Source organism: Neodiprion fabricii, chromosome 7 (assembly GCF_021155785.1).
Source record: "Neodiprion fabricii isolate iyNeoFabr1 chromosome 7, iyNeoFabr1.1, whole genome shotgun sequence".
Lineage (NCBI taxonomy): Eukaryota > Metazoa > Arthropoda > Insecta > Hymenoptera > Diprionidae > Neodiprion > Neodiprion fabricii.
In genome coordinates this window covers 79,775-104,920 of record NC_060245.1, presented here as the reverse complement: position 1 = coordinate 104,920, position 25,146 = coordinate 79,775, and the positions used below count along the sequence as shown (strand labels likewise).

The following is a 25,146-nucleotide window of genomic DNA, read 5'->3' as shown; positions in this document are numbered from 1 at the left end:
TATTCTTGCACGATTACTCACTTTAACATATGATGCGTACAATTGTGTGCATATAAAACTGCTATTATCAGTCGAGCGTACAAGCAATGACAGATTGAGAACACTGGGACTGGCATGGAGACGTTTGATGTTTCTTGCTGCCAAGGCCTCGGGTATTTTATTTAAAATTATCAACACTACACGCACATGGCGTACACATGTTACATAGATTACATACAACTGTTGCGAAAAACAATCCAGTTATACCAATCACATAGACAGGCAACAAATGAGCAAGATATTGGCGGTACAGAAAAGCGAATAAATATAGAAGTTCGTGAATTAGTCAGCGAATCGCGTGGCCATGTTTGCGCTACGATGTACATTCCTACCACGCAGGACAAGATTTTGTGCCGGTGATTGATGACATGCTCTCGTAGGTTCATCATCTGCGGCTCTGAGTTGTAAAAGGAACATCCTTCGAGCACGGTCGGAGAGATTCAAATATGATCCGTGAAGGAGGAGGTAAGAGAAAACGATTACTTCACCCTTCTTCGCCGAGATAGGGGTCGCACCCTTCAATGGCCATTTGTTTTGATCTACCCAGTGATATTGTTCACCCTGCTCATCCGTTATACCTTTGTCAGCCAGAGGTCCAAGTTTATGACTTCCTGGATAAACTGCTAAGCCTCCATTCTCCGGAGTAGTATCATCCAGGTGTAAAAATACAGCTACCATGGTGTGATTTTTGAAGGGAAAGTAGGGATAGTCTTGATGCATCAGATAAGGTGCTCCATTCTCAGGGGGCTTTATGTGCGCCTTGGTGTGATGCAACAAGACATCTGGAGTACCCAGCACATCTTCCATGGCATCTAGCAACTTTGAATTCATTATCACTCTGGTGAAAACGGAACTGTGCATTTGTAAGTTGTGGATCGCCTTCACCTGTTAGCAAGCCCGTGGAAACATAGAATTACTCGATCGTTAAAAGTGGAGCACCGGAGAGATACACGTAGAAAATACAAGTGCTCGGAAAATTAAGGCTAAGCAAAAACGTTATGATGTACAAACCGTATAATCAATAAACCCAGCCTCTTGCTTCACCCTATCCCCGCTCCATGCGGATTCCAGTCCCTCCAGATTCTCTCTGGTCTTGCGCTCGAAAAGCTCGTTGTATTCTTGAGAAATCTCTTCCATCTCGGCCTCGCTGAATATTCCACTCAGCTTGATGAATCCATTTTTCTCATAAAACTCCTTGTCCTCGGGCTTCAGATATTTTAAAACACCCATTGCGTAACGAACTGACGACCAGCACAGTTTGCAGCAACACGATTCGAACTGAGGACTTCTACTAGCTGGGCCGTTACTTTAACGCATATCACCCCACTGCTTCTACCATTGTCAGTCCCTCTCTCTATATTCAATTCCTCGTTTTTTCTTACTTGTTTTTGAAACCGCATGTGCCAATGCCCAGTGATAGTCAAGCTTACATATCAATTTTTTATATAACGCAAGAAACATTTTTCGCACGGTTGTGCAATATTGTTATCTCTCAATTCAGCTGTGCTGCTTACGTAAACAGCCGGTTTGACAAGCAGACATTTGACCGGACGGGAGAGATAGGCCTTGTTGCGTCTCATCGTTATGATTTCGTTGGTTCTTTTCCCTAGTTACGTACTAGCTTTGATGAAAAAAATTATCATTTCTTATAAACGTCGTTTCGCGAATACACAGGAAGCAAAACCGTAAACCTGTCGGTATGTGTAATTTGTAATAGGTTGTAAGCGAGCGGGCCACGCGCAAAGCTTGTTCAATTCAAGTAGATGTCACTTGCCAAACGGCTGATGCAATAACCGAGATGATCCAATAGTTAGTGACCTGAACACCGTAGCGCCGAGTTAAGAGGGTTATCAAGCGAAACGAGCCTATCAGTGGTACGGCCCTTGACCCCTTCGAGACCAAATACATTTTGGTAGATGGTATTGAACGGCACATCTCTGATAGATGCTGCGGACGTCAAGATCGTAAATTATAATTTACTGACGTTGAATGCATGTAATGGAAAATTTCGACACAACGTCTTACGTAACGTAGCATCTTGCCTCGTGACAACGAAAATCTTTCAATTTCAAGCAATCTTCCGAACGAAGTTAATAATTGTTCAATCTATACAAAGTAAAAGCTTGATCGATTCACAGAACTGAATGGTTATTCCATTTTGCCCAGTGAGTGTTTACTGTTATACCTGGGGTCAGGCCGCAAACATGGCTGTTGAATTTCGTGTTTTCGATTGGCTTTTTAAATTCATTTGCAGCAAGACTGGATATATTCAATTGCGTATTTACATATTACGGCTTAATAGATATAAAACATTACACAACTGAGAAAGTGCTCAGCGATTGTCCATAAAAATCGACATCTGATGCTCAAGGTTATAACCATTTCATCAATTATACGAACTAAATAATCGGCTAATCATTTATCAGCCTGGATGATATAATAAACAATAAAGTTTTGCCAGAAGGGTGAACAAAAAACAATGATTGCATCACCGAGAAAACTTGAAGCCTTTGATAATGTCTCTGGACTGATACCATTGGTAAATACTGTCTTGGCCCCCTTCAAATATTTTTTCAGTACTGTGGTGTCCGTCTGTGTTCTGACTAGGTGCCAATTCCGAATACGAAGCATCTCGATCTCGATATACGCTTACTGTATTCTTGCAATTGCAATTCCGCATTTCTTGACTTTTATGGGACAGCTTTAGGTGTAAACGACTTCCTGCCGTCGCATTAGTTATCGCGTAACGTGGTTTAGGCAGAAAGAATTCCGACACCTTGTTGCAATCTCTCTTTTGCAAGAGGAAAAACGTATTCGTGGGCATCAAAGGCAACGCCATAGCCTCTTGAAAATCTACGCTCTCCGTTATGGATCTGGGAAAAATAATAACATGAAAGATAGACCATAAGCAGGTGATAGATAACAAGGGGGATCGCAGTGTCGTACCTCATGAGGTTCAATAGCGGCTTACGAGGGGAATGCTGCTGTTTGAAATGGCACTGTCCACTGAGTATTTCTGGGGGAAGGCTCACTCGAAGGCAGAATTTTGGAGCAAGTATTGTCGCGCCCATTGATATAAAGATTTCCTTTACCGCTGAACTCTCGCAACATAATTCGGTATTTAAATGTTCCGAAATATTCTCCAGGCAACTCAATGTTGCTCTCGCCGTTGCCAAACTCCTGTCGTTGACTCCTACCGACGAAGCTCCCAGTCGCAGTAAATACTCGTAGCTCACCGGAATCTGTTGCTTTTGATACAACAGATATTTGACCAGCTCCAAAATTAATTTGCAACACGAGTCACTAGTTAAAGGTTCGTCCAATTTCACACACACTTCTAACTCCTCGATTTTTTTTCGCCCCAGCATTTTCGTCAATTACTTCGACCAGTCGTGTACCTAGGTCGTGTATGGGTTATCTACGGCTTAGTTTTTGTGCCCGCAGACGATAGAAAATATTATGCCGGCGTGCAGGAAATCGTAAATCAGTCCGAAATCAGTCGTCGGTCCAATATGATGCCAGTACGTAACAAATCAGTGTTCATCACACAACGCACACATTCGAATAGATGTCTTATACTGATACAACTTATATTCGCTATGATAATACATATTCGAAACTGTCAAACATAGCCACTATACCCATGTTATTGAATACGTCGAGGAATGAAATAATAATATGTATGCACATGGAGAATGCATCGGCGCTGAAAGAGTGCCGTAACGCCCGATAATGTCCCCCAATGAGGGCGAGGGAGAGGAACGTAGTTAGACAATGTGCTCTCTCTTCCTGCAACAGAAGCGTCCCCATCACAGTTGTCCACCCATCGAGAATTGGCTAAGTGCACCGTTCGCACTAACTCGAAATAATCCGAATAATACGTGGAGTTTCTATGGAGTTTCGGAATCGTTTAACCCGTTTTTACTACAAACTTTCGAGAGTTGGTAAACTAACCAATGGTGAATTCCTGCGCTTACGCGCAGTATATTTTCAAAATGCGCGCTACTTTGCCGCATCATGAAGTCGCGCTTGCCAGATACTACCAGAAAGACTCTAGTGATCTCCCTTTCTCGCCAGTTGTATCCAGCTCTCTTGCTTCCTCATTCTCGTTTTCTCCTCTCTCTCTCTCTCTCTCTCTCTCTCTCTCTCTCTCTCTCTCTCTCTCTCTCTCTCCTTCCCTCATTCTCTTCAGTCAGATGGCCAGTCAGGTGGCTTCGTTCATTTTGACACCGGTTTTCAACGACTGAAATACAGTTTCCAACCAATGCTCTTGAGGTTTACGGTACGTCTACCTAGGATGTATTCCATTGAAGTTATATCTTCCATACCTGCGGTGTTGTCGACCTGTGGTGATGTGTGGGCAAAGTCCAGCGAAATCCAAAGAGGATAGGATTGGCCAAGTCAACGAACCCAAAAATTCAACAGTCGTTAACCGTCATTCGTGATCAACTGTGAACGTGAAAAATCACTCATCGTACATCCTTAGCACCGTTCTGAGACTGGTAATAATTTTCATACTTGACCCTTGGTGTTTCTACCGAATCCACGATAATGCCGTTTTCTTAGAAATATCTTGCTCCAAAATCGCATTTAGGTCCCAACTTAATTTAAACTATATAAAAATTGTCGCTGTACGCGTAGCAACTTATGCTTGATTGTTTTTTTTTTTTTTTTTTTTTTTTTACCTGTGACCGTTATGTTGCCGTGCGTGACGCGGCAAGTTGGAAGTATTCGGCGATATCTTAGGTATACCTGCTTGGGTCAGCTAAATATTCACATTTCATACGAACAAACTTATTACCCCTGTCGGGTGTTCTGTTATTTCGCGCTCATTTTGATAATTTGTTTTACAAGTTATTTTATACATCATTATAAAAACAACAGTACCCAGAGAATTTCTTCAACCCGCTCTAATGGAATTCGACAAGAAGTATACATAATTCCTTTGATTACCTGAAAGCATTGATTATGTTATAATCGTTGTGCGATATAGTTAATCGTCTTTTTTCTAGGCATATCTAAGGTGAGTATTTCAATCCAAATTCATTATCGCGTGATACGCATTTTTTAAACACGTCTTATTGCTGTTGTATTGCATACTTTATCTACGATCAATTATGATCCTTCAAGTAGCTCCCAGCAGCTTTCACTTACTCCAACTGAAAGTGTAGACTATTCGCAAGAAGTGCGATAGATAAAAGAAAATCAGTTACTCCTCAATATTTGTGGAAAGCGCTATCAGTAATTCTCATTCGCTACAGTGGAAATATCATGTTTTTGTATGCCAGGTTATAGTAGACACAATTTCAGTGACTTTAGCTTGCTTTATATGGTGAATGTCTAGTAAGAGACCCTTCCAAGCCCTATGGCCACCGTCTGGTGCCAACACCTGTACGATTGTGGGCAAATGTTCAGTGGTCAGAGTTGTGCGTGTGTTGATGCATGCATTGACAGCATGCCATATAAGGATCTGTTACAAGGGATATACACGGGATACATCTTATTATTGAAGCATCCGCCGAGTTATTTCAGATCTGTACTATTTCTTGAATGTATTGCACTATGTTACATTAGCAGCATAACATTTTTCATACATGCGTTTTGTTTTATCCCAGGTTACGACAATGGGTTACCTAAAGTCTATAGGAACCACATTCATCTATATTGGATTATTTCTGGCGCTCATCACTTTTCTACCTGGCCTACCACCAGATGCACAGTTTGCTGAATACAAGTAGGTACACAATGGAAAATTGAATGAGATGATTATATTGCAGATTGCTAACCACATTCCACCCGGCATCCTTTCTATAGATTTGCCACTGTTTCTTAAATATTGTGAATGTTTGGTGAAGCGAACCCCTTGAAGCTGCTGAAGGTGATTGATTCTTTGCACCAACTCTTATGGGCTAGTACTTACTATTTGTGTCTGGGGTCAGCTTTGCCAAAGATTCACGATGCTTCTGCTGTTTTAACTTAATTCACTCTGATACTGGGCAAGGAGACTAATTGTAAGAAATATTATTTTCAGACGCTTGAGTTCCGTGAATCGTGTTATTCCCTGCAATATAGACAAGCTTGCATATCACTTATGTTTTTATCCTCTTTGCAAAAAACGTAACATAAAATTGTTCTTCAATTTACCCTGTGACGTGGCATTTCTCGCTCTCAACAAAAACAAACTCATCGGGAGAGTGTGGAGGCTGCGGGATGCAGATTTTGCGATTTGCAGTTTGTATTCTCTCATCGGTACATTGCCCCTAGGAGCGGGGGAGTTGTAACGCGGCATGTCTCGCTGTTTGGGTAGCAGTTTGGAACGGTGTTTAGCGGCAGCTCGAGTAGCTCAGTAGTCAGAGCAGTTGCCCAGGAAGCAAAAGGTTTTCTAGTTCCAATTCGTGTCCTTCAAGCCGTGAAATAATCTTTTTGGACATACCGAAAATCTTGTCACATTACACATCCTTTTAAACCTGTGTCTACATACTCGACAGTTGTTTCTCAAAGTTTCATGGGTTCAAGTACTGATTTCATTACTTCAAATGCAATTATTCATACCGCTTGCGTTGAGAGCCCACGTATCAGAGCTTATTCTTTATAAGAGCTTTGAATTCTATGTGCCACATGGTAGAATTTCATGAGATTTTCACTCGCAGTATTTCTGAAACGAACAGTTTTTGTGCTTTATGTAATTTTCGTATTAATTGACTGTGCTGAGTTGACTACTTGAAATGCGTTGTGAAGAGAAACATTACTTGACTACAAAAAATTATACATCCCCAATGAATCAAAAGTAAGACTAAAGTTTATGAGAAATATGCCACTCGGTCTCTGTTACAACTTGTCGTCCCTTTGCAGTATATCGCCACCTCAGCAGTTCCTAACGGATGCTCTGAAATTGAACAACAGACTGGATGATGCCGAAATTCTGTTTGAAGGGAAACTAAAGGGCCCTGAATCTTTTACCTCACGTAACGGGGAATTGTTCACCACCTTGCATGGAGGCGACATTGTTAAGATTATAGGGCATCATATTGTACCTATCGCCAAGTTTGGTAGACCGTGCGGTGAGTCTCTCCCTGAAAAATTTCCGTTCCTTAATCAATTACTTGAAATATTGATCCAACCTGACCTTAATATTATGCATTATTTTTCCAATCTTAAAATACTTGAAACTTGGAATCAAATTTGGTACCTTTCTGTCTGATAGATGGAGTCTGGATGGAAAAAGAATGTGGTCGACCCTTAGGTTTACAATTTGACAAAAACGGAATATTGTACGTTGCCGATCCTTATAACGGTATCTTTAAGGTAGATGTCATGACAGGAGAGTATGATATGATCGTTGATATTTCAAAGCCGATAGAGGGTAAGTTACCCATCCTCGCCAATAGCTTGGACATTGCCGCGAATGGAGACATATACTGGACCGACTCGTCCCAAGATTTTATCCTTCAGGACGGTGTTTACACATGTCTGGCAAATCCATCTGGCAGGTAACAATTTTAATATACACAAGTTTCATCTTGTTGTCAATCGAATTATCGAGCTTTGTCGATTGTACTAAAGCAGAATTAAATACAGAACAACTACGATTATGCCCAGTTATGTTGAACATTGGTTTACCCTGCTTGTAGAATACCAACAGCTGGCGAATATTCTTATTTTTCAGGTTAATCAAGTATGATTCATCGACCAAGCGGAATACTGTACTGGTCGCAAACCTTGGCTTTGCTAATGGAGTCAAGCTGAGTAAGGATGAGAGCTTTGTAGTGGTAGCTGAGACAATGACATCTCGCCTGTCAAAATTTCATCTCAAAGGAGATAAGGCTGGCACTGCGGAAATCTTTATACAAGGCCTTCCTGGTTTGCCAGACAACATCCATACGGACGGAGGGGATGGATTTTTGGTCAGCCTGATAGTTACTGCTGATGCTGATCATCCCATCCTCGTCCAATCCTTAGCACCCCATCCGTATATCAGAAAAATGCTAGCTAGGATCCTCTACTTACTAGAAGCCCCGTTCAAGCTTGTCGAGGACGCTTATCCAAATTATTATACTAAGAGAGCTGTGCATTGGATCGGCCATTTTGAAAGTGTTAAATTTCTACAGCATGAAAGCGTTGCTGTGCTCAGAATCGGCTTTGATGGTAAGATCATAGACGTTTTATACACTAGCGATGGCAAAATCAGCGGAATAAGTTCAGCATACATATTAAAAGATTATTTATACCTTGGTTCACCATACAACGAATATCTGGCCAGGGTGCCATTGAAACGGGCATTTCCAGCTATGAAAATTGAATTAAACAATGTTGCCGATAACGTAGTCGAACGGCAAGACGCGAAATCTCCACCAAAATCTATCGGAGATTCTAAGCTGACCGGTTCAGCTGCTGCGCCTGTCGCGAGTGGAACACCAAAGCCAAAACCAGCACCGTCTAGAAGAAAACCAACGCAGGTACCTACCCAACAACAGGTTAACGTCGACCCGCCAACCCAGCAGCAGAAGCCTGTGACTGATTCTCCGACAAATCAGCAACAGCAGGCTGTCACTACAGATACGCCAACTCGGCAACAGCAGCCCATATCTACAGTTTCGCCACCCCGGCAACAGCAGCCTGTCACTGTTACTCCAACGAAGCGGCAAGAACAACAGCAGCAACAAAAAGCGACATCGAACCCAACGAGTGCAGGGAAGGAAATGAGGCCCGAATCAGTGAAGGTAGTTCCTGCGCCTCAGCCTGCACAATCCTCACCCAATGTGTCCAAAGTGTCAGTGGAAGGAGGGAGTGAAAGTAGGGAACGTGTGAAACCTGGTACCGGACAAAATCCAAACGTAGGTCAGCAGGCAAGAGTGAGACCGACTCCGCAACCGGCATTTACGAAGCAATCAACAACGCATCCCCATCAAGGGGCAACAGAAAATCCGAGTAACGCTCAAAAACAGTCACCTCAGCCCGCGCCAGTAACCGGTCGAAACAACTAAGGCAACGATACGAAACCTTATGAACAAACGGTCAAACCACCGACTGCTCCTACCCTGTCATCACGAAGCGAATGATACCGCAGGGTGACAAACGGCCGTCTGTGTCACTCTTCAAGCCCTTTGAGATAATAATAACAATATCCGGGTCTTCTAGCGACATTTTGCTGTGTGATTATCGTTTAAATGGCAACGTTTGTATACAGATCTACACCAGTGAAAGTATACTAACGACTACAAACTGGTGTACCGAAACGCCGAATTCAATTCGTCCAAAAAATGTCGCCGTCAGGCAACGGCGATAAGAAATCGCTTTCTTATAGATCTAATAACGGCATACCAAAAGATTGGTATCTCTTGTTCCATCTTCACTGTCGGAATTGTATCGCTAGCTTCGCTAATACACTGATTCCGCGCCCTCAATCCCTGTGCGTACGATCCGAGAACTCTGTCGTAGAACGGGTAGGTATTTAACAGTGTTCAACCAATGGAAACAGTGATAATCTGAAGAAACTGGGAACTGTGACAAAATTCTAGGATCGGCGCGGATGCATGTTATCAGACGTTAAACGAGGTTGACGTTATACTACACATGATGCTGAGCGGTACCAAATTTCTGATCGCGCTACGACTGGGAGTACGTGTTCGTTGGTTCCGGCTTAGTGGTTTTCCACATTCAATCAATATTTCATAACATCTAGCTACACCACAATAATCACTGTCTTCATTTTTAATTTTAGAATGATACTTTTTCACTAATAAAGATGGGTTTCGTTTGTTTTTTTATTTATTTTTTTTTTTTTCTAATGGGGGCAGAATTAGTAGCAGCAGCAGCAACAGCGGTGTGAATAATTAGTAACCATAATATTAGTAGAATTAGTATATGAAAAAGTAATGTTACTACCAACAGTGCGCTACGACTATTCTCGTAATTCCTGGTGTAATCACAAAATTTGGCGTTATATATGCTCCTATAACGCTTTCACTGAACTTTGAATATCCCGTGTACAGAATGAGTTCAAGCTATCTCATACCAATGAACTGAAAGATTTTCTCGTGCATCGAAATACGCGACGAATTAATTATACTGGGACCTTACATTCCCAACCACATTTCAAATGCTCAATGGCTCAAAGCTCATGCAAGGCACAACTGTCCGCTGCCAACATGTAAGGATAATAGTAAACTTGAAATGTCGTATTTGTGGCGCAATATCACTCATGCGTCATCAGACGCTCGGGTGCGCCAACTCGGAGAATTAAAACTTAACGTACCGAATATAACATATTAGATGCACACTATGAACATTCCGTCATTATCTCTCATTTACAAGCTGTTGTCATTTTTACTGTTGTTATTGCTAGTGTTGTTACTATTATCGTCATCGTCATCGTCATCGTCATCATCATCATCATCATCGTCATCGTCATCATTATTATTGTTACTACTACTACTACTACTACTACTACTACTACTACTACTACTACTACTACTACTGTTTTTTTTAGGGATTCTGTAGTGATGGGCGTAACAAAATGACGATTATCGCAATGTAAGTCACGCGGTCTTTACGTATCGGAAACTCTCACGCACAATCTGATTTTCAACTTATCGTATCTCGAAATCAGATAATTCTTACCAGTTGACCACCTACGTTTCATATCGTGCATTTGTATGGGGAAAATAAACCTACAGCGGCAACATGACAGTGGATATTTGTCAATTGTATCCTAGGATATTCCCAATGATCAGCGTTGGACGTTGTGCATAACATTGCGTAAGATAAGCCTATATGGTAGCTGTTGTGATCGATAACATTAGCTATTTTATTCTTTCTATATTCATTGGCACATCTATTCATCCATCCGTCTCCACAAGCATACACATGAATGTATGTATCTATTTTCCATTATATGCCACGCGTTGCAGTCACGTTGGTTATCATGTCGGTACGATACATATTACTACACCATACCCGTAGAAATACTACTAATTGTATTGTTTGAGGTGAATGAACACATGGGAATAAAGTGAGGTAAATTTTTCATATATCAACGCAATATCAATTCTTACATCGTGCGTTTAAAACTTCTTTAAATCCCGGTAACCCGATCGGCGGTTTGTTTGGACATCTACGGCAAGTTTGAATGGCTACCGATTCTAAATATATCCAGTGCGTTACGCTCGTGATGACATCATTGTTGCAGGTACTTTTTCCCTAAGGACTTCTCGTGCTGGCGATACCTGAAATAATTATTTGCAATTTGCAGTATTATTTGACGTCTGAGACCTACAACAATCACGATACAACATATTTTTTATCTCCGTATATAACTTTCAGAAACCCAACTCATGGCCCACGTAATTTTTGCAACTATTTGAGCATGACGTATGCATTTGCAGAACCTATAGCTAAACTGAAATATCTGTATCATTCTTATCTGACGCTAAAAGATAAAGTTCGTCGCGAGTTGGGTGATATATTTTTTTTTTTTTTTCGAACACCCACCTGCAATATTCTCGACGTTTATTATTATAGCATTCCCCGAACTGGTATTACACTTTCTAATTTGTATCAATGCCCGCAAGTACAATTATAGAGGTTGGATAGGAAATACGTGCATTTAACCGTGTATTCACATTATAGAAACATATTTCTCATACCGGTGAACGGGATCGGCGGAGTGGCGGGCATGGTAGGGGAGGATTAGGGTGCTTTCAAAACATCTCCCCGACCTCGGCCGTTCCTAATTCGACGCTTCCTAAGCTGCTGCACTCTTTTAAATTGCCACTCCCTCGGGTTATTCAATGGTGAAATGTAGGTGTGGGTATCTATACAATATGTAATCCCCCTTCCAACACCGCAGATCACCTCTTACACGTATGCGCGGGCGCATAGATACACATATTTACGGATACACGTGTGGATGGGGTGTGTATATTATTATAAGAATAATATCGGTATAATGGTACTAATTTCTATTGACACAACGATGAGCACCTCTGTTGGAACACCTGAATACTTAATAAACGGATGAAATTAACATTAAATAACAACTGTCGCATCTACATTCTTCTGACTGTGTATACGAGAACAACGAGGACAAGAGAAGACCGAGTTGATAATATCGTATATTATAGTCCTGTTAGTCGGCCGTGACAACTCCAACCCAGAAGGTCCCTTAACATCGTATACCTATACAGTTGTAATATTAATTAATAATTTTGATGTACCGATCAGGGAAGACACACGACGATTGCGCTCCGCTCTACGGGCACCTGTATTGTACGTGTACGTACTTGTTCAATTGTTGCCAGCGATGCTGCATTTTCTCGGTATAGCCGAGAAATTGTAAATATTAAAAGATATAATACAGAAAAATCTCCCGGGGGTTACTTGATCTCTCGTTTCGCGTGATACGAGACAGGATCAATTTTGTTACACTATCATTATTCGTACCAGAGGCTCGTGTGTGGATTCATTAATACTAGGTATACGCACATACCTGTTATACGACAATACCAACGTGGGTGCAGGAAGACTCGTTTTTGGTTATTGGGTTCACTCACTCGTTCTTGAGGCGACGGAATAGAATATGGAAGTTAGCGACGACTGTACGGATACGTCAAGAATAGAGGTATACAAACTCAATGATTATATTCATTAATCGTTTGCACGATTTACCTTCCTCGTCCCACCTGTCATTAATTATATTCACATAATTATTAACGAATGCGGATCATTGGAGCGCGCCGACTAGTGTAAAAATATACGGCTGTGCTGCCGCGGACGTTTTCTCTTCAATTTTCATACTTTGAATCATCATAGCATATGTTTGCGAGACCAGAATACATATCACTGATTTTTGTTGAAGCGACCTATTCCTAAAAACTGAGTTAACGTGCTATAATGTGCATATGTATGTTACGTACAGTTAGGACTCGGTCTGCTTTGTAATTTAAAAGTTGTTTCTTCGTCGTCGAATTGCCGAAACGTTCCAAAAGTGAAGTACCGGCACTCCGCGACGCATTATTTCGGCGTCGGATTTGAACGGGTGCTGACACATATTTGCTTGAATGAAACTTGGTATGTACGTTTTCAATATGACAAATGGCAGGAAAACGTCGCAGAGCAGGACATTTCGGTTGAGTGTCGTACTGGTTGATAAATTTCGCCAGCGTCGTTGGATTTTGCGATATCAAACGATATCGCAAGTGTAAAGTATGTGGCAGACGCGGAAGAGTTGATATGTGTACTCGTGCTTTCATTAAACGTAGAGTCAACCATCCCCGTTCATTCCTGCAACGCATGTACATAGGTATCTGCAAATGATTTTCGCTGACTAAATTTGCTAGTATGACAAAGTGTTTATCAAATGTATGAAAGAAAAGAACTTGCTGCTTCGGTAAAAACGTTTGACGTGAAATAACTTCCAACAATTTTTTGTTTGAATTATCGAGGAAAACATTGTTCATTAGGCGGATGCGAAACCGGCCGCAAAATCAAAATGACCGCTGTGAGACAGACTGGTAATTTTATTCCGACTACACACCGGTTCCCAGAAATGACAGCAAGAGAATTTGGTCTACAAAAATCACTTGCGCGTGTGTGCGTGTGCAGGGGGGGGGGGGGGGGGGGTGGGTGGCTGGCAATAATTTACGTCAAACCGGGACGTGTGCAGTTGGTGCATATCAGTTGATTAATGCCTCGGGAAATATTTTCTCGCAAGTTATTGATTATAATGTAAGAAGACGTTCAATTTCGAAATAAATTAAGAAATCGTTCGTCAAAGTTAAAGCCTCAACAACACAGTAAGACCGATGTTCTGTCTAATCATTTGGCGTAACGGTACAATTTGATAATATCTGGTAACAGACGACAGACGAAACTACAGATGAGAGTAGTTTGAAATCTCCAGTTCTCCTGGACTTGGATGAGAATAAGAAGCAACAGCAGCAGCAGCAGCAGCAGCAGCATCATCGACAGCAACAACATCGACGACCCGCAACAACTGTCGAGGAACCCATTGCACCTACGTCTGTGATCGTCGACACAGGTACGTGTTCACCAGCTATGGATCATAATATAAATGCATAACGGTAGGAGTCAATGATACGGATTGCTAATTATATTTACGGCGGGGGCCATCTCGCAACGGCAGTGAACGCAAGGTACAAACTCGGGTAGAGCAGCTACAATTAGCAATAGAATTACCAACTTCTCTCCCTGACACACGTATCAATAATGGGTATGCGTATATCCTATATCTGGCTGTAAGCATTGTAAGGATTTCTTACAGCGGCTCCACCGCACTCGCGAACAATCAGGGCGTCAAGCATAATTTCATTTATCACGTTCGGTCTCCACCAATATGGGGGATCTGTTACAGATACACGGGTATTGTTATAACAGTCTGAATAAGTGGGCGAATTTTGTGAGCTTATACATATATTGACTCGTCCCAACCATTTGTTCAATCTGATTGGGGTTGTTTGTTCTATTCAAAAGCATCCAGATCGAACTTCACTAAATTATGCCTTATATTGGAAGCGTAGTTGTTCCACGATGGTCCTTGTTAGAAAAATCGTGACTATGTCCGTAAAATTAACATCTGATCGCAGAGGCGGCGTGTGGTTCGGTGCAGCCACTTGCGCGTCGTCAACCGCTAAGGAAACGGTGGCAGCATCAGGCTACGACCTGTTTTGATCTGCACCGAGGCTGTCTGGGCGAAGGTGATGGCGACGGCGGCGACGGCAATGGCGGTGAGGGTGAGGGTGAGAATGACGGAAAAGTGATTATGATTCGTGTCCCACGACCGGAAATTGTTGGTCCCTATCCGCATTTGGAACAACTCCATCAAGCTCACATCAGGCCGGTACACAGAGAGCCCTCCCAGAGCGAAAAGGGTTAGTGGGGGGAGGGGGGCGGCTACTTGGATTTTCATTTCAACGAATAATTTCATAATAAACTTTCATCCTACCACCGTACATACCTCTATTCACGTATGTATGTATGTATGTACCTAAACGCATGAGCCGCTTCTGCTATAATCTTATTTTACGCGTTCTATAATGGCAGCGATATACAGAGGAGATGAGCAGAGTTGCGCGATACGTAAAGGGGGTCGAGATTTTACAATCTCACCTTCCGATATTTCCACACTTCCGCTAGATTTCAAGTTCACTCATTGGTCAGGGACTAATATTTACTGGCTGTAACAACTGCGGCGCAGGTGCGGAAGTAACGATAAATAAGAATAAAATATACCCTGACGAAAATATTTCTCTGAAATACTCCGCACACATCTTCAGAAATTTACATAGAGATTCATGGAAGTGGAGAGAAGTTCAGAGAATTTGGCGAATATGCAACATATATCGTAATGATTCTACTTCAAAATTCGGCGGAATATTTTTCGACCTTCTCTGCACTAAATTATACAATCTTGCGCTTCTCCTAAATTATTTTTTCCTATTTTCTCTGAATTCTTGTAATTTTGTTACGCAATTGTCTGGCAGTCTCTGCAAATTTCCCTGGCGAAAATAGTTTCTACGTCAAACTACGAAAAATTGCAGATCGTAGAAAATCGAAGAAAATAGTAGCAAATCGTAAAGATGCCTAAAAGATTGTAGATAATCGTGAAAAATCGTGGTATTTTTTCGTAGCAAAGTACAAATTTCTACGATAAATTATGAAAATCTACAATTTTCCATGAAAACTAATTACAATTTTAAACCCAAATCATCCGCTAGATGTCGCATCTCTTTCACAAGAAAAACTTATTGCAGACAATTCACAAGTACCGAGTACAATTTGGGTCTACAACCAAAGTCTGATCTTTTCACCCTCCGAGTACGTTGTAGACGACGGATCTGGAGAATCCGTCGTATGATTTTGAACTCTTCCAGTCTCAATTAGTTGAGTCGTTTGAAACAAACAAAAAAAAAAAAAAAAATCAGGTAAAGGTACAATCATCTGCAAAAAATTATGAACTCTCACAGAATTCATGTGCACAGGTTTACAGATGAGTCACTGCACCGATGAAATAACGTTTCGTGAACGTGTCTGTGTATGTTAATCGTGACACCGGTGCATCTATAATACAAATAGTCTCGCGGGATCCCTTTGAAAGAGTCTTGAATACCTGTATACATACAGTTTATCATTTTGCGATGTAATGCAAGTTCCTTGCCTACAGGTTGCTATTTTTCAGATTACAAGAAATCGGCGTGCGACAGGGAACGGACGAGAATGCGTGACATGAATCGTGCCTTCGAACTATTGAGGTCGAAACTTCCCGTCTGCAAGCCTCCTGGAAAAAAATTATCAAAAATAGAGTCGCTCAGACACGCGATAACGTACATCAGACATCTCCAGAGCCTCCTCGAACCGACGTCGTATAACGCGGCCGGCGTACCGACAAGGTATTTCTACGGAGGGCTGCACCATCACCAGATGCATCAGGATCAATCACCGAGAGGTTGGGAAACGGTGGCTCCGCCCACCTACGCCGAGTTTTATCATCACCACGACTTTCACCCGGCTCCACCGCCACCCACCCACTATCAAACTATAACGATCCCTCCTAGCTCACACCCATAAGCTACAATATCTCAGGGGATGTAGCCAGCGTGTACAATGCACACAGGTATGTATATCAGCTGTACATCCGGACGCATCGACTTGGGTATAACAACGAAATTGCAGTGCAATTATTAGCGTTGAAAGGTGCGCCCGCCACGTATTCGGATTCTTTCGACAAAATAAGACTCGTGAGGGGATTCAGAGAAACGCACAATTAAGAAATGTAAATCATCGTAATATATTTTCAGAGAGAGACAAACATCCTTTTCTGTTAAACAAACGTTGCTACCTTGGTATAACTTATATGTACAGACATGGCGTGAATTAAATTAACTTCAATAATATGTATAGTTGGATTATTGTATATTATTGCAATTATCTCTTACAACTAGCTACTTATCCGCGGAGGTCGCGTTTGAATTTATGGTAGGTACCGGGTATCATCCGTCAGTGTTACGGAATGCGTGACATCGGTATGTACTCTACGCGCGTGCATCAAAGGTATAGACAATCGCTACGACCGCTTATCGTAACAAGCATTACGTTACATCGTACCTATTACGCCTTTTCATAACCGTCACGATTTACGGTAAGAAGTATAATTATTAGGTATAACAATGAAATTTCCACACACAATACGGTACAATACGCGTAGTATATCTATGCGCGATGCGAAAGAGATCCGGTGATTGAAACACGTATGTTCGCTAATTACTGTTCTAAGATTAGTCCATGAACAATGGTGAGTGCCGGCTCGCAGGGGCAGGGACGCGAGACAACCGTAAGAACGGAAATTTGTGATTCGGTAATGTTTATAAATATACATCGCTACATTAAAGACGTGTATCATATGTTAATTATTTCTACGTGCGCACATAATTTACCGATAATACCTAACAACAGCAATAGGTAACGCGTACGATTACAGTTCTATTAGTATGCGACGTATGTACATGATACCGAAATATCATGCTTCTGTAAATGTTGGCACAATAATGCGAAAACCTATTACCGCATTGAAATTTGTTCACGTTAGTTGCATACATCCATCATTGTTCACAGAATTAGGACGGCGAAGGATCGAGTTCGCGTAACGAGACATTCTTGATACGTATAACGATCCGATCGTCGTCTCACTCATCGACAATGCGGTACTGCCGCATGGTGCAGTCTCGTTCGCTGTTCGAATAACGTAAAATACATACGTGTATAATTTTCGTACGTACGCCGGAAGAACATGTGTATCATGCGTAAATGCCTGTTTCTCATGGAAACGGAAACAACGAAAAACGAATTGTTAATAACAGCGTTTAGGTTGAATTTGTACACACTATGAGGGGTCACGTACGGACTTCTGTGGTTTTCTTTGCGACAAAGTTATAGTTATAAAAAAAAAAAGATCATGCCTATGAGTATACCAGGGTCCTTGTACATTTTGAGTTCGGCGAGTGTCCGAGGATATATTCGAATTATACCTACTTGGTTTTTTGTTTATGACAAACCGCAGCGGGAGAGCGGAGCTCCGAACAAGGTGCCGAATGCCCGCCCCCAAGTCTTCGAGCAAATTTTTTCCCTAGCAACGATTGTTTTTATGCCGCACGTGTTGGAAATATTATTCGTTAGTCGATGCATGCAATTCGTTTCTTTGCGTCTCGTAAGGTATACGTTCGTTATACAGCACGTACTGTAGTCATAATTATTGTAGATATAATAAAAGTGAATACCTACGTGTGTGTGCGTGCGCGTGCGTGCGTCGTGTCATAGATGTCATGTATGTGTACTTGCATTTACGACAATTCTTCCGATTTTCGTCCCGATTACTTCTTGAGAGGCAAACGCGGTCGGTCAAGGCCCGCCAGAGTTCGCGATTCAACGCAAGATATATCCACGGATTGACGCAGCTGTTCAAGCTACTCATCAGAGTGAGGATGGCAAATGCGGCACCTGCAATAAAATTGGTTGATCACACGCTTGCCCGTATACGCAGAACTTTTTGGTATTACAGGTATAATTTATTGAACCAATGAAATCAGAGCTTACTGTACAACGTACCGTCAAAGTAGGGTGATGTTGGGGCATTCCGATCCCAAGTTACCCAAAGCAAAGACGCGATGAACGGACTGCTGGAAACAGCGTAGAAGCTAATGACGGCAATCATTTGTTTGATCGAGTTTATTTTTGCACGGGAGATGATTGCCCGCTGGCGAAGCGGACCACCGTTCGTATCGCGTGCCTCTCCGATGATTCCGGTATTATTCCATACCGCAAAGCATATAGAAGCGTAGGTATAGACGAGGACCAGTAGCGGCAGTATAAATATTGATATGCTGTACCTGCACCGGCAACGGAATCGTTCTATACATAGATCACATACAAGTTTGGATCACCTTGCGATTATCCCTTTCAATCTAATTTACTTTGCCCCCTCCCCCCTCTATACGTGCCCGTCTAATTCAGTTACTCACAATTCCAGGCAAAATAGAACCACGAAGTCGCACTGGTGTGTGACTTCTATATACCGTACCTATGATATATAATGCTTGTGTATCGCAAGTATGATAAGCGGGAGATTATTGAAAACCTACCATGTTACGTATGCTCGTTCACCGGACGGTGGGTTAAAGGTAGCCCAGCAGTCCCAAATATCCGGCGAGACCTCTTGGTACGAAAACACAATCAACTGCCGAATGATAGTAATTAACGGGAAAGTTTCACGACATTGTTTCGTCGCATATTATTGTCGTTTATAGAAAAGTAATTTGGATCTCTTAGTTTATTTATTTTTTGTTTTTTCCCTTTCCCCTTCAGTTCATTGGAACCAAGTTGAACCAGATGCAACGGGTTGGAGAAAGGTATACCGTGTGACGACAGCTATTACAGGTATACACACGCGCAAAGGTATTATCTAAACATGAGCGTGCTACCGTTAATTATGCTTGGGCTTGACAGAAAGGATTCAAATGTGAATGATTTTGTTGCGACGTTTCCCGAATTGTATCACTGATGCACGTTATACCTGCGGTATGCAGAAAGCCAAGGACAAAGACCATGCGAGGCAAACCGTAATTTTCGACCTCCTGGACGTAAAGCTGGAATAGGCGAGCGGATGGCAAACTGCTTTATATCTGTCCAGTGCCGTTGCCGTCAAAATGTACGAGCTCGAGTAAGGGCCAAGCGGTTGACCGAACTTGACTAATTTGCAAAGAATCGGCCCACCTTGAAACCTGTAACGGATCCGCCTTGTAAGATAGAAACCCGTTGTGTGAATTATCGAAGCCGTGTAATTTATATTGTTATACCTGAAGGTAATCTCCCAGGCGAGCTGTGGGAATACGTTTAGAATTGCCGTCAATAGGTCTGCTACGCTAAGATGTAGAATAAAGAGGTGCATTCTTGTAAGGTTCTTCTTGGGAGCATCGTATCTCCTGAGATAAATGGCGAGCAGCACCAAAGAATTTCCAGCCAGAGCCGCAAGGAACATCGCCGCCAGTGTCGCGATTTCCCAACTTGCCAAATATTCGTCTCGCGGATCATCCTTCTTGTTAGTATTTTCAGTTGTCCCATTCAAGCCAGCCGTCGTTAATTCGATAATACCGGAGTTTTCACCCGTAAAATTAACCATTATTAAACCCGTCAGCGTTGAAGCCTATACTGACCGAATTGCTTGTACGCGGCTTACTTTTCGCGATCAGCTCTATAGGTATATAATTTATAATAACGCTGACGACAATAAAATGAATAATGATTCTTCGTGACGGACGATTTACGTTTCTTATTCCTTTTTCACACACACACACACACACACACACACACGCGCGCGCACACACACACACACACACACACACACGCACGCACGCACGCACGCACGCGCGCGCTCGCACATTAGGTGAGTTGATCGCGTTAGTTGTGCACTCGGGTACAACGCAGTCGATATATACGTATATAACGCGAGATTAGTTATTCAGTTATTAGATCGTTCAAAAATATATATTGTGAACTTCTTTGTTTTCAGAAAAAAATTCCATTGTTTATCCGCATCAGCATTGCTAATTTTCTTTTCCACCATACGTCCAGCTTGACCCCTAAAGTCAATTATACATCGCGCGAATACTTTTTCTCGCACCCTGTGCAAGTATAATCCGTGCGAGTAAAACCGCGTGTTCACCATATTTCGGTATTCAGCTGCCATTGAGTTTGTCACATAATTCGTTATTGACGCAAAGTGAAACGAAACATTGTCAACTATATATAGTTACATCATTGATATGATCCGGAAGTTCGCATGAACATACTATGTGTATGTGTATATAATTTCGACGCATCGGAAGAATAACGTTATCTGATCGGTATACCACCGAAAAAGATACCGTCGCAAGTTATACCTATACATTCATTTTCATCAAAAACACGTTGTCGACACTACGGCGCGATAGATATAAATTCAAAAATTGAATGTGTTCGTTCGTTACATCTGCAAAAGATTTGCCTAGCTCAAACTACAATTGTCACATGTATGCGTCAAATTTGACCAAGTTTTTGCGAACCATCGTTCATTTGAAATTGAATACGTATTATTACGATATACTCGGATGAGAAATCAGTCCATTGTTTTTTGAACGCAGGCTATTCTGTTGTACCGTGCTTAGGCGAGTCAATTATATGCACTCGTCGGTTCAGCACTGGGTAATAAATTTTTAAGAACCTGTAACCCGTGCGGGTATACGTGCGGGTCCGTTGTACGACTTGGTTTTTGGTGCCACGAGTCATCGAAGACCGAAGTACATCTGAAACCTACAGGTGACGAACGACTCAAGGCGGGTGTTTACTAAAATTAGATGGCCGGGCGGGGGGTTTCAACACACCACTACAACGGAAAAAATGAAATAGAATTTAATGTACCAAAAATATTATAATAAACACACACACACACACACACACACACACACACACACACACACACACACACACACATATATACCAAACGGTGTGCAAAATTAATTGATAACGAAATCATTAAAATAACCCCCACACCTTGCAGGCTGTACGCGAAAATTTCAACTGTCAAGTTATGAAATGCCTAAATACATGTTTTCCTAATATTCGACACTTGTCACCTAATCTGATTCCACCTATTCGGATCAGCACTATAGCCTACTATCAACCTGATGGTTGTAATTGCAAATGTAAAATTGCGTGAGCTAAAGAATGATTGTTGTTTCCTGAATTACGTGTAGATCAAAATGTCGGACTGTATATCTAGCTATCAACTGTGTATCAAAAAATTGAATTGTGACTCTGTGTGTGTGTGTGAGAGTGTGTCACGCAATCGTTTCGCGTCAAGAAAGTAAGTGTCAAAAGGCAAATGCACAATTCGATTCCAGCGTTTTCCAAAATGGGAAACGGATTTACCTTCGTAGTTTTTGAATGAAAAAACTACTTAGTCTCAGAATCGATTTGCAGGAGCTTTTGCCAACTGATTGAACTCTCAGGAACTCATTAACAGCTGCAAAAATACAACGAAATTTATCAGTTTCTCAAAAGTTTAGGGGAGCTATTTTTTTTTTAAACACCACTGTTCAACATGCGCGACCCTTTTTCAACCGAGAAGCCCACTATTTGAATCCATTGCACTCTTTACGCTTCTATAATGTCACATCGCGCCTCCACAGGCCATTGAACGAACCCGAAATTGGTGATAATGTGACCCAATAAAAAAGCATAGTAGGCCGTCGGACTTTGGAATAATTGAAGATATTCATAATATGCAATTCATATTTTCGGCGCATAATAATAGTTATGAAGTACAGTTTGATTAACAAAATATACAAATTGACGAGAAACGGTACAAACGATGATTCACTCCTACACTATTTATATAACGATATGATATTTCGTTTGTTGAGCCGCATTGGGAGGTGTAGTAGTAGGGTGTAATCGCAGAGGCAAGTCCCAGATCATGGTTTCGATGTCAAGGCTTGAGGGACCTCGCCAGTCGTTAGCCTTCTCGTTGGGCATGTCGACAGGCATAGCAGTGGTAACAAATTCAAAGTGTAGCCTCCATTTGAGCGTGACCAAGTCTGTGGTGAAATCAGGGGTGACGTGAAGAGGAATGGGTAACACCAGCTGTGAGTATTTCAATCCCAAGCAGACCTCGTGATGTTTGTTGTAGCTAACGAGCGCGGGCGAGGTCCGTGCGCGTCTGTAACCTTCAGCAACATGTTCTTCAGATTGTAGAGCCACAGAAACCTGGGCACAGGACACGGTGGCTCTTGAAAAGTCAAAAGTTCCTACTATGTCCTCACCAAGTTTGTAGGAATTCTTGAACAAGCAAAATCTAACGACGCGGCCGCGACTGTTTGTTACATTATAGAAATTGGGACTCCGACGCGCAGTGATATTCTGAAAAGCAAAATACATCACACGAATCAATCAAGGTTCAGATAACAAAAGACCAGATATGAATCCTAAAGAGTAACAACTCACAAGCTACCTGTAAAGTTTGCATAGCAACATCTAGCGGTGTGTCTCTTTGCCGTGTTTCCATAAATGGGTTATTGGGACTGAGATCGACGCTGTCGTTACACGGCGCAATATCAGGTAGTTCTGGAATTTTTATGAAAGATGCATTCAATTGTTACATTTGAAAGCTGGATTATCTCACCCGAATATAACGTACCGCTCAACGAAAGGACTCTAAACGGAACTCGTAGTAATTTTATGGCAGAATTCACCCGCTGTGTGCCGATTGTAATTTTATAAGAATATTTGACTGCCTGGCCTCTGTACGAGGGCGGTGCATCGCTCGGTATTCTCTCCCGGTATACATCTAGAAATATACGACCGTAACTGAATTATCTCATTTCTAAACACAGCCCCACCAATTGAATACCAAGCGAGAATTGAGAATTACACATTACATACAAGTCTCGCTTTCACCTGGCGACAGTCTGAGATCACAGAACAATATCTTTGGTTTTGTATTCAAAACAACGTGTCCATTGTCCTGCTGCCAAGGAGCGAACGTAGTATCTAAAAGACGATATCAAATGAGACTGTTTTCGGGCCAGTTCATCCAGTTTGTCATACTCGTTTACTTGTTTGAAGTACCTGCATTTATAGCTGCCGACTGGATAGAATTTAATCTCTCTGAGAGCACCGCCTTACCGTTTGTAGAACATTGGCAGTGTACCTGTGCGCTTGCCCATGCCAGACTTTCAAACACATCACTGGAAGCAGAAGGAAAAGATGTTTTCGCAACTCAAATGTAAAAATAGGCGATTTTGGCCGGATGCTGAAAATAAAGAAAACACGCTATTACACAACTAATGACGCGCGCGTTGACAATTGGCGAACTATTATTCCACTGAAGGAAAAATACCGTTTTTGTCCACTCGTAGAGCAAAATATAGGCTCTGCATCGGTGGCGTGCTTTACCTATATTCACGCTGTCAGTTCCCTCAGTTGAGGTGATGTTTTCGCGTCCTAGTAAACTGAACTTTTTGCTTGTGCATTTAGTTCAATTTAGTTTGAGATTGTATTAACATTCAATTTTTAAAAGATTCTCTTTTCTTCTCTTTTTGAATCTACATTTTCATCTCGATCGGCGGGCTTTGCCTCCTGTACCCCACCGTCGCGGAATCGTCGTGTATCTTGTAATTTTTTACCACAACAGTCAATTTACTGGGATATCACGTCCCTTGCTCATTTTCAACATGCGACCGACAGCCTAGTCATACAGTTTTATTGGCTGCCAATCGCCTAATTTTACATTTTCACTGGGAAAAATATTACGTTCAACTCGTGGGCAAGAAGAGCCTTGAGTGAGTATGATATCCGAACTTCACACTCACTCACAGTATCGTGCCTTGCCCACTAGTTGCACAATATACTATTTTTGGGGGGTTCTGCGTTTTTGGGGGTATGCCCAGACTTATACGAACACACTGTACAAACCTGTGGCTTTGGGATATCTGATGATTAGGATTTGTCGGGTTGCCGAAGGTGATACAGCACTCGATCAATTCGCCCGAAAAATATGCAGGTCCTCTGACTAATTTAGCCGTGATATCGATCATCTTTAACAAGTTGAGACGAAACGATCAGTGACGTACAGGCGTTGATTGTATATAGCTGAGTGTATTATTGTTCCGTTTAGTTAACATACGCATAACACATGTATAACGTGTATGTGACTTGATGCGTGATGTACAATACTGAAGGAAAATGGAGAAAGTCGAAGAATTTAGATCATGCTTCAGATGAGAAGAAGCACGTATGTACGTCAATTCATACAATAGCCTTACATAAAGCCCCCGCGACGAGAGCTGTTTTCTCTTTGCAATTTTTCTGCAACGAAATTCCTCTTGAATGTATCTTCTGACAGTTAGCAGCACAGATCGACCAGTCGACGAGACGGTCTAAGGACAAGACACGCGGCAATGTCGGCTGCCTTGGAAAGCTTGGAAACTGACCGACATTGGTTAATTCCGTCGGATCCTACCGATGAGCACATCGATGAATCGCTTCATGATCGCTTCGTGT

At 41.9% G+C, this 25,146-nt stretch overlaps 5 protein-coding genes across 10 annotated transcripts; 1 reads left to right on the top strand and 4 right to left on the bottom strand.

The window, feature by feature from the left end:
- Window positions 1-130: 130 nt before the first annotated feature.
- LOC124186363 (probable alpha-ketoglutarate-dependent hypophosphite dioxygenase) lies at window positions 131-1,323 on the bottom strand. The gene is made up of 2 exons (XM_046578000.1): window positions 1,051-1,323; window positions 131-924 (listed from the first exon to the last, which is right to left on the bottom strand). The coding sequence occupies exons 1-2, from the start codon at window positions 1,267-1,269 to the stop codon at window positions 322-324; spliced, it is 822 nt and encodes a 273-aa protein (XP_046433956.1). The 5' UTR covers window positions 1,270-1,323; the 3' UTR covers window positions 131-321.
- A 981-nt stretch (window positions 1,324-2,304) lies between these two features.
- LOC124186364 (MAD2L1-binding protein-like) lies at window positions 2,305-3,685 on the bottom strand. The gene is made up of 3 exons (XM_046578001.1): window positions 3,514-3,685; window positions 2,986-3,469; window positions 2,305-2,912 (listed from the first exon to the last, which is right to left on the bottom strand). The coding sequence occupies exons 2-3, from the start codon at window positions 3,405-3,407 to the stop codon at window positions 2,528-2,530; spliced, it is 807 nt and encodes a 268-aa protein (XP_046433957.1). The 5' UTR covers window positions 3,408-3,469; window positions 3,514-3,685; the 3' UTR covers window positions 2,305-2,527.
- A 593-nt stretch (window positions 3,686-4,278) lies between these two features.
- Window positions 4,279-11,069, top strand: LOC124186358 (adipocyte plasma membrane-associated protein-like). Of its 2 annotated transcripts, none has more exons than XM_046577990.1 (5): window positions 4,279-4,541; window positions 5,655-5,773; window positions 6,892-7,100; window positions 7,244-7,529; window positions 7,706-11,069. In XM_046577990.1, exons 2-5 carry the CDS (start codon window positions 5,664-5,666, stop codon window positions 9,021-9,023), a joined length of 1,923 nt encoding a protein of 640 aa, XP_046433946.1. In that variant the 5' UTR covers window positions 4,279-4,541; window positions 5,655-5,663; the 3' UTR covers window positions 9,024-11,069. The 2 variants fall into 2 exon arrangements, with proteins under 2 accessions (XP_046433946.1, XP_046433947.1); XM_046577991.1 differs by lacking the exon at window positions 4,279-4,541 and adding an exon at window positions 4,765-5,062.
- Window positions 11,070-11,075: 6 nt separating this feature from the next.
- Window positions 11,076-20,227, bottom strand: LOC124186362 (cephalotocin receptor 1-like). Of its 3 annotated transcripts, XM_046577999.1 has the most exons (6): window positions 19,905-20,227; window positions 19,622-19,829; window positions 19,191-19,285; window positions 18,658-18,938; window positions 18,391-18,549; window positions 13,808-14,092 (listed from the first exon to the last, which is right to left on the bottom strand). In XM_046577999.1, the coding sequence occupies exons 1-6, from the start codon at window positions 20,225-20,227 to the stop codon at window positions 13,998-14,000; spliced, it is 1,161 nt and encodes a 386-aa protein (XP_046433955.1). In that variant the 3' UTR covers window positions 13,808-13,997. The 3 variants fall into 3 exon arrangements, with proteins under 3 accessions (XP_046433954.1, XP_046433955.1, XP_046433952.1); XM_046577998.1 differs by lacking the exon at window positions 13,808-14,092 and adding an exon at window positions 11,076-11,264 and having other exon boundaries at window positions 19,622-20,227; XM_046577996.1 differs by having other exon boundaries at window positions 19,622-20,227.
- Window positions 20,228-22,359: 2,132 nt separating this feature from the next.
- On the bottom strand, window positions 22,360-25,069 carry LOC124186901 (RAB6A-GEF complex partner protein 2). 3 transcript variants are annotated; one of them, XM_046579015.1, is made up of 8 exons: window positions 24,909-25,069; window positions 24,770-24,818; window positions 24,559-24,680; window positions 23,713-23,831; window positions 23,527-23,634; window positions 23,282-23,431; window positions 23,096-23,208; window positions 22,360-23,004 (listed from the first exon to the last, which is right to left on the bottom strand). In XM_046579015.1, exons 3-8 carry the CDS (start codon window positions 24,678-24,680, stop codon window positions 22,477-22,479), a joined length of 1,140 nt encoding a protein of 379 aa, XP_046434971.1. In that variant the 5' UTR covers window positions 24,770-24,818; window positions 24,909-25,069; the 3' UTR covers window positions 22,360-22,476. The 3 variants fall into 3 exon arrangements, with proteins under 3 accessions (XP_046434971.1, XP_046434969.1, XP_046434970.1); XM_046579013.1 differs by having other exon boundaries at window positions 24,559-24,818; XM_046579014.1 differs by lacking the exon at window positions 24,770-24,818 and having other exon boundaries at window positions 24,909-25,059.
- Window positions 25,070-25,146: the final 77 nt, after the last annotated feature.

Bases quoted from the DNA above. Each gene is read 5' to 3' on its own strand.
- LOC124186363 (XM_046578000.1), bottom strand. From the start codon at position 1,269: ATGGGTGTTTTAAAATATCTGAAGCCCGAGGACAAGGAGTTTTATGAG. The intron at 925-1,050 runs GTTTGTACATCA...GCTTGCTAACAG, and splicing joins CTGGGTTTATTGATTATACG to GTGAAGGCGATCCACAACTT.
- LOC124186364 (XM_046578001.1), bottom strand. From the start codon at position 3,407: ATGCTGGGGCGAAAAAAAATCGAGGAGTTAGAAGTGTGTGTGAAATTG. The intron at 2,913-2,985 runs GTACGACACTGC...TATTTTTCCCAG, and splicing joins CCGCTATTGAACCTCATGAG to ATCCATAACGGAGAGCGTAG.
- LOC124186358 (XM_046577990.1), top strand. From the start codon at position 5,664: ATGGGTTACCTAAAGTCTATAGGAACCACATTCATCTATATTGGATTA. The intron at 5,774-6,891 runs GTAGGTACACAA...GTCCCTTTGCAG, and splicing joins GCACAGTTTGCTGAATACAA to TATATCGCCACCTCAGCAGT. The intron at 7,530-7,705 runs GTAACAATTTTA...CTTATTTTTCAG, and splicing joins CTGGCAAATCCATCTGGCAG to GTTAATCAAGTATGATTCAT.
- LOC124186362 (XM_046577996.1), bottom strand. From the start codon at position 20,227: ATGGTTAATTTTACGGGTGAAAACTCCGGTATTATCGAATTAACGACG. The intron at 18,939-19,190 runs GTAGGTTTTCAA...TTGCCGGTGCAG, and splicing joins GAACGAGCATACGTAACATG to GTACAGCATATCAATATTTA. The intron at 14,093-18,390 runs GCAAGTACACAT...TATGATCCATAG, and splicing joins TCGGAAGAATTGTCGTAAAT to CTGGTGAACACGTACCTGTG.
- LOC124186901 (XM_046579013.1), bottom strand. From the start codon at position 24,680: ATGATCGATATCACGGCTAAATTAGTCAGAGGACCTGCATATTTTTCG. The intron at 23,432-23,526 runs GTATGTAATGTG...GTATATTTCTAG, and splicing joins GCCAGGTGAAAGCGAGACTT to ATGTATACCGGGAGAGAATA. The intron at 23,005-23,095 runs GTAGCTTGTGAG...TTTGCTTTTCAG, and splicing joins TTGCTATGCAAACTTTACAG to AATATCACTGCGCGTCGGAG.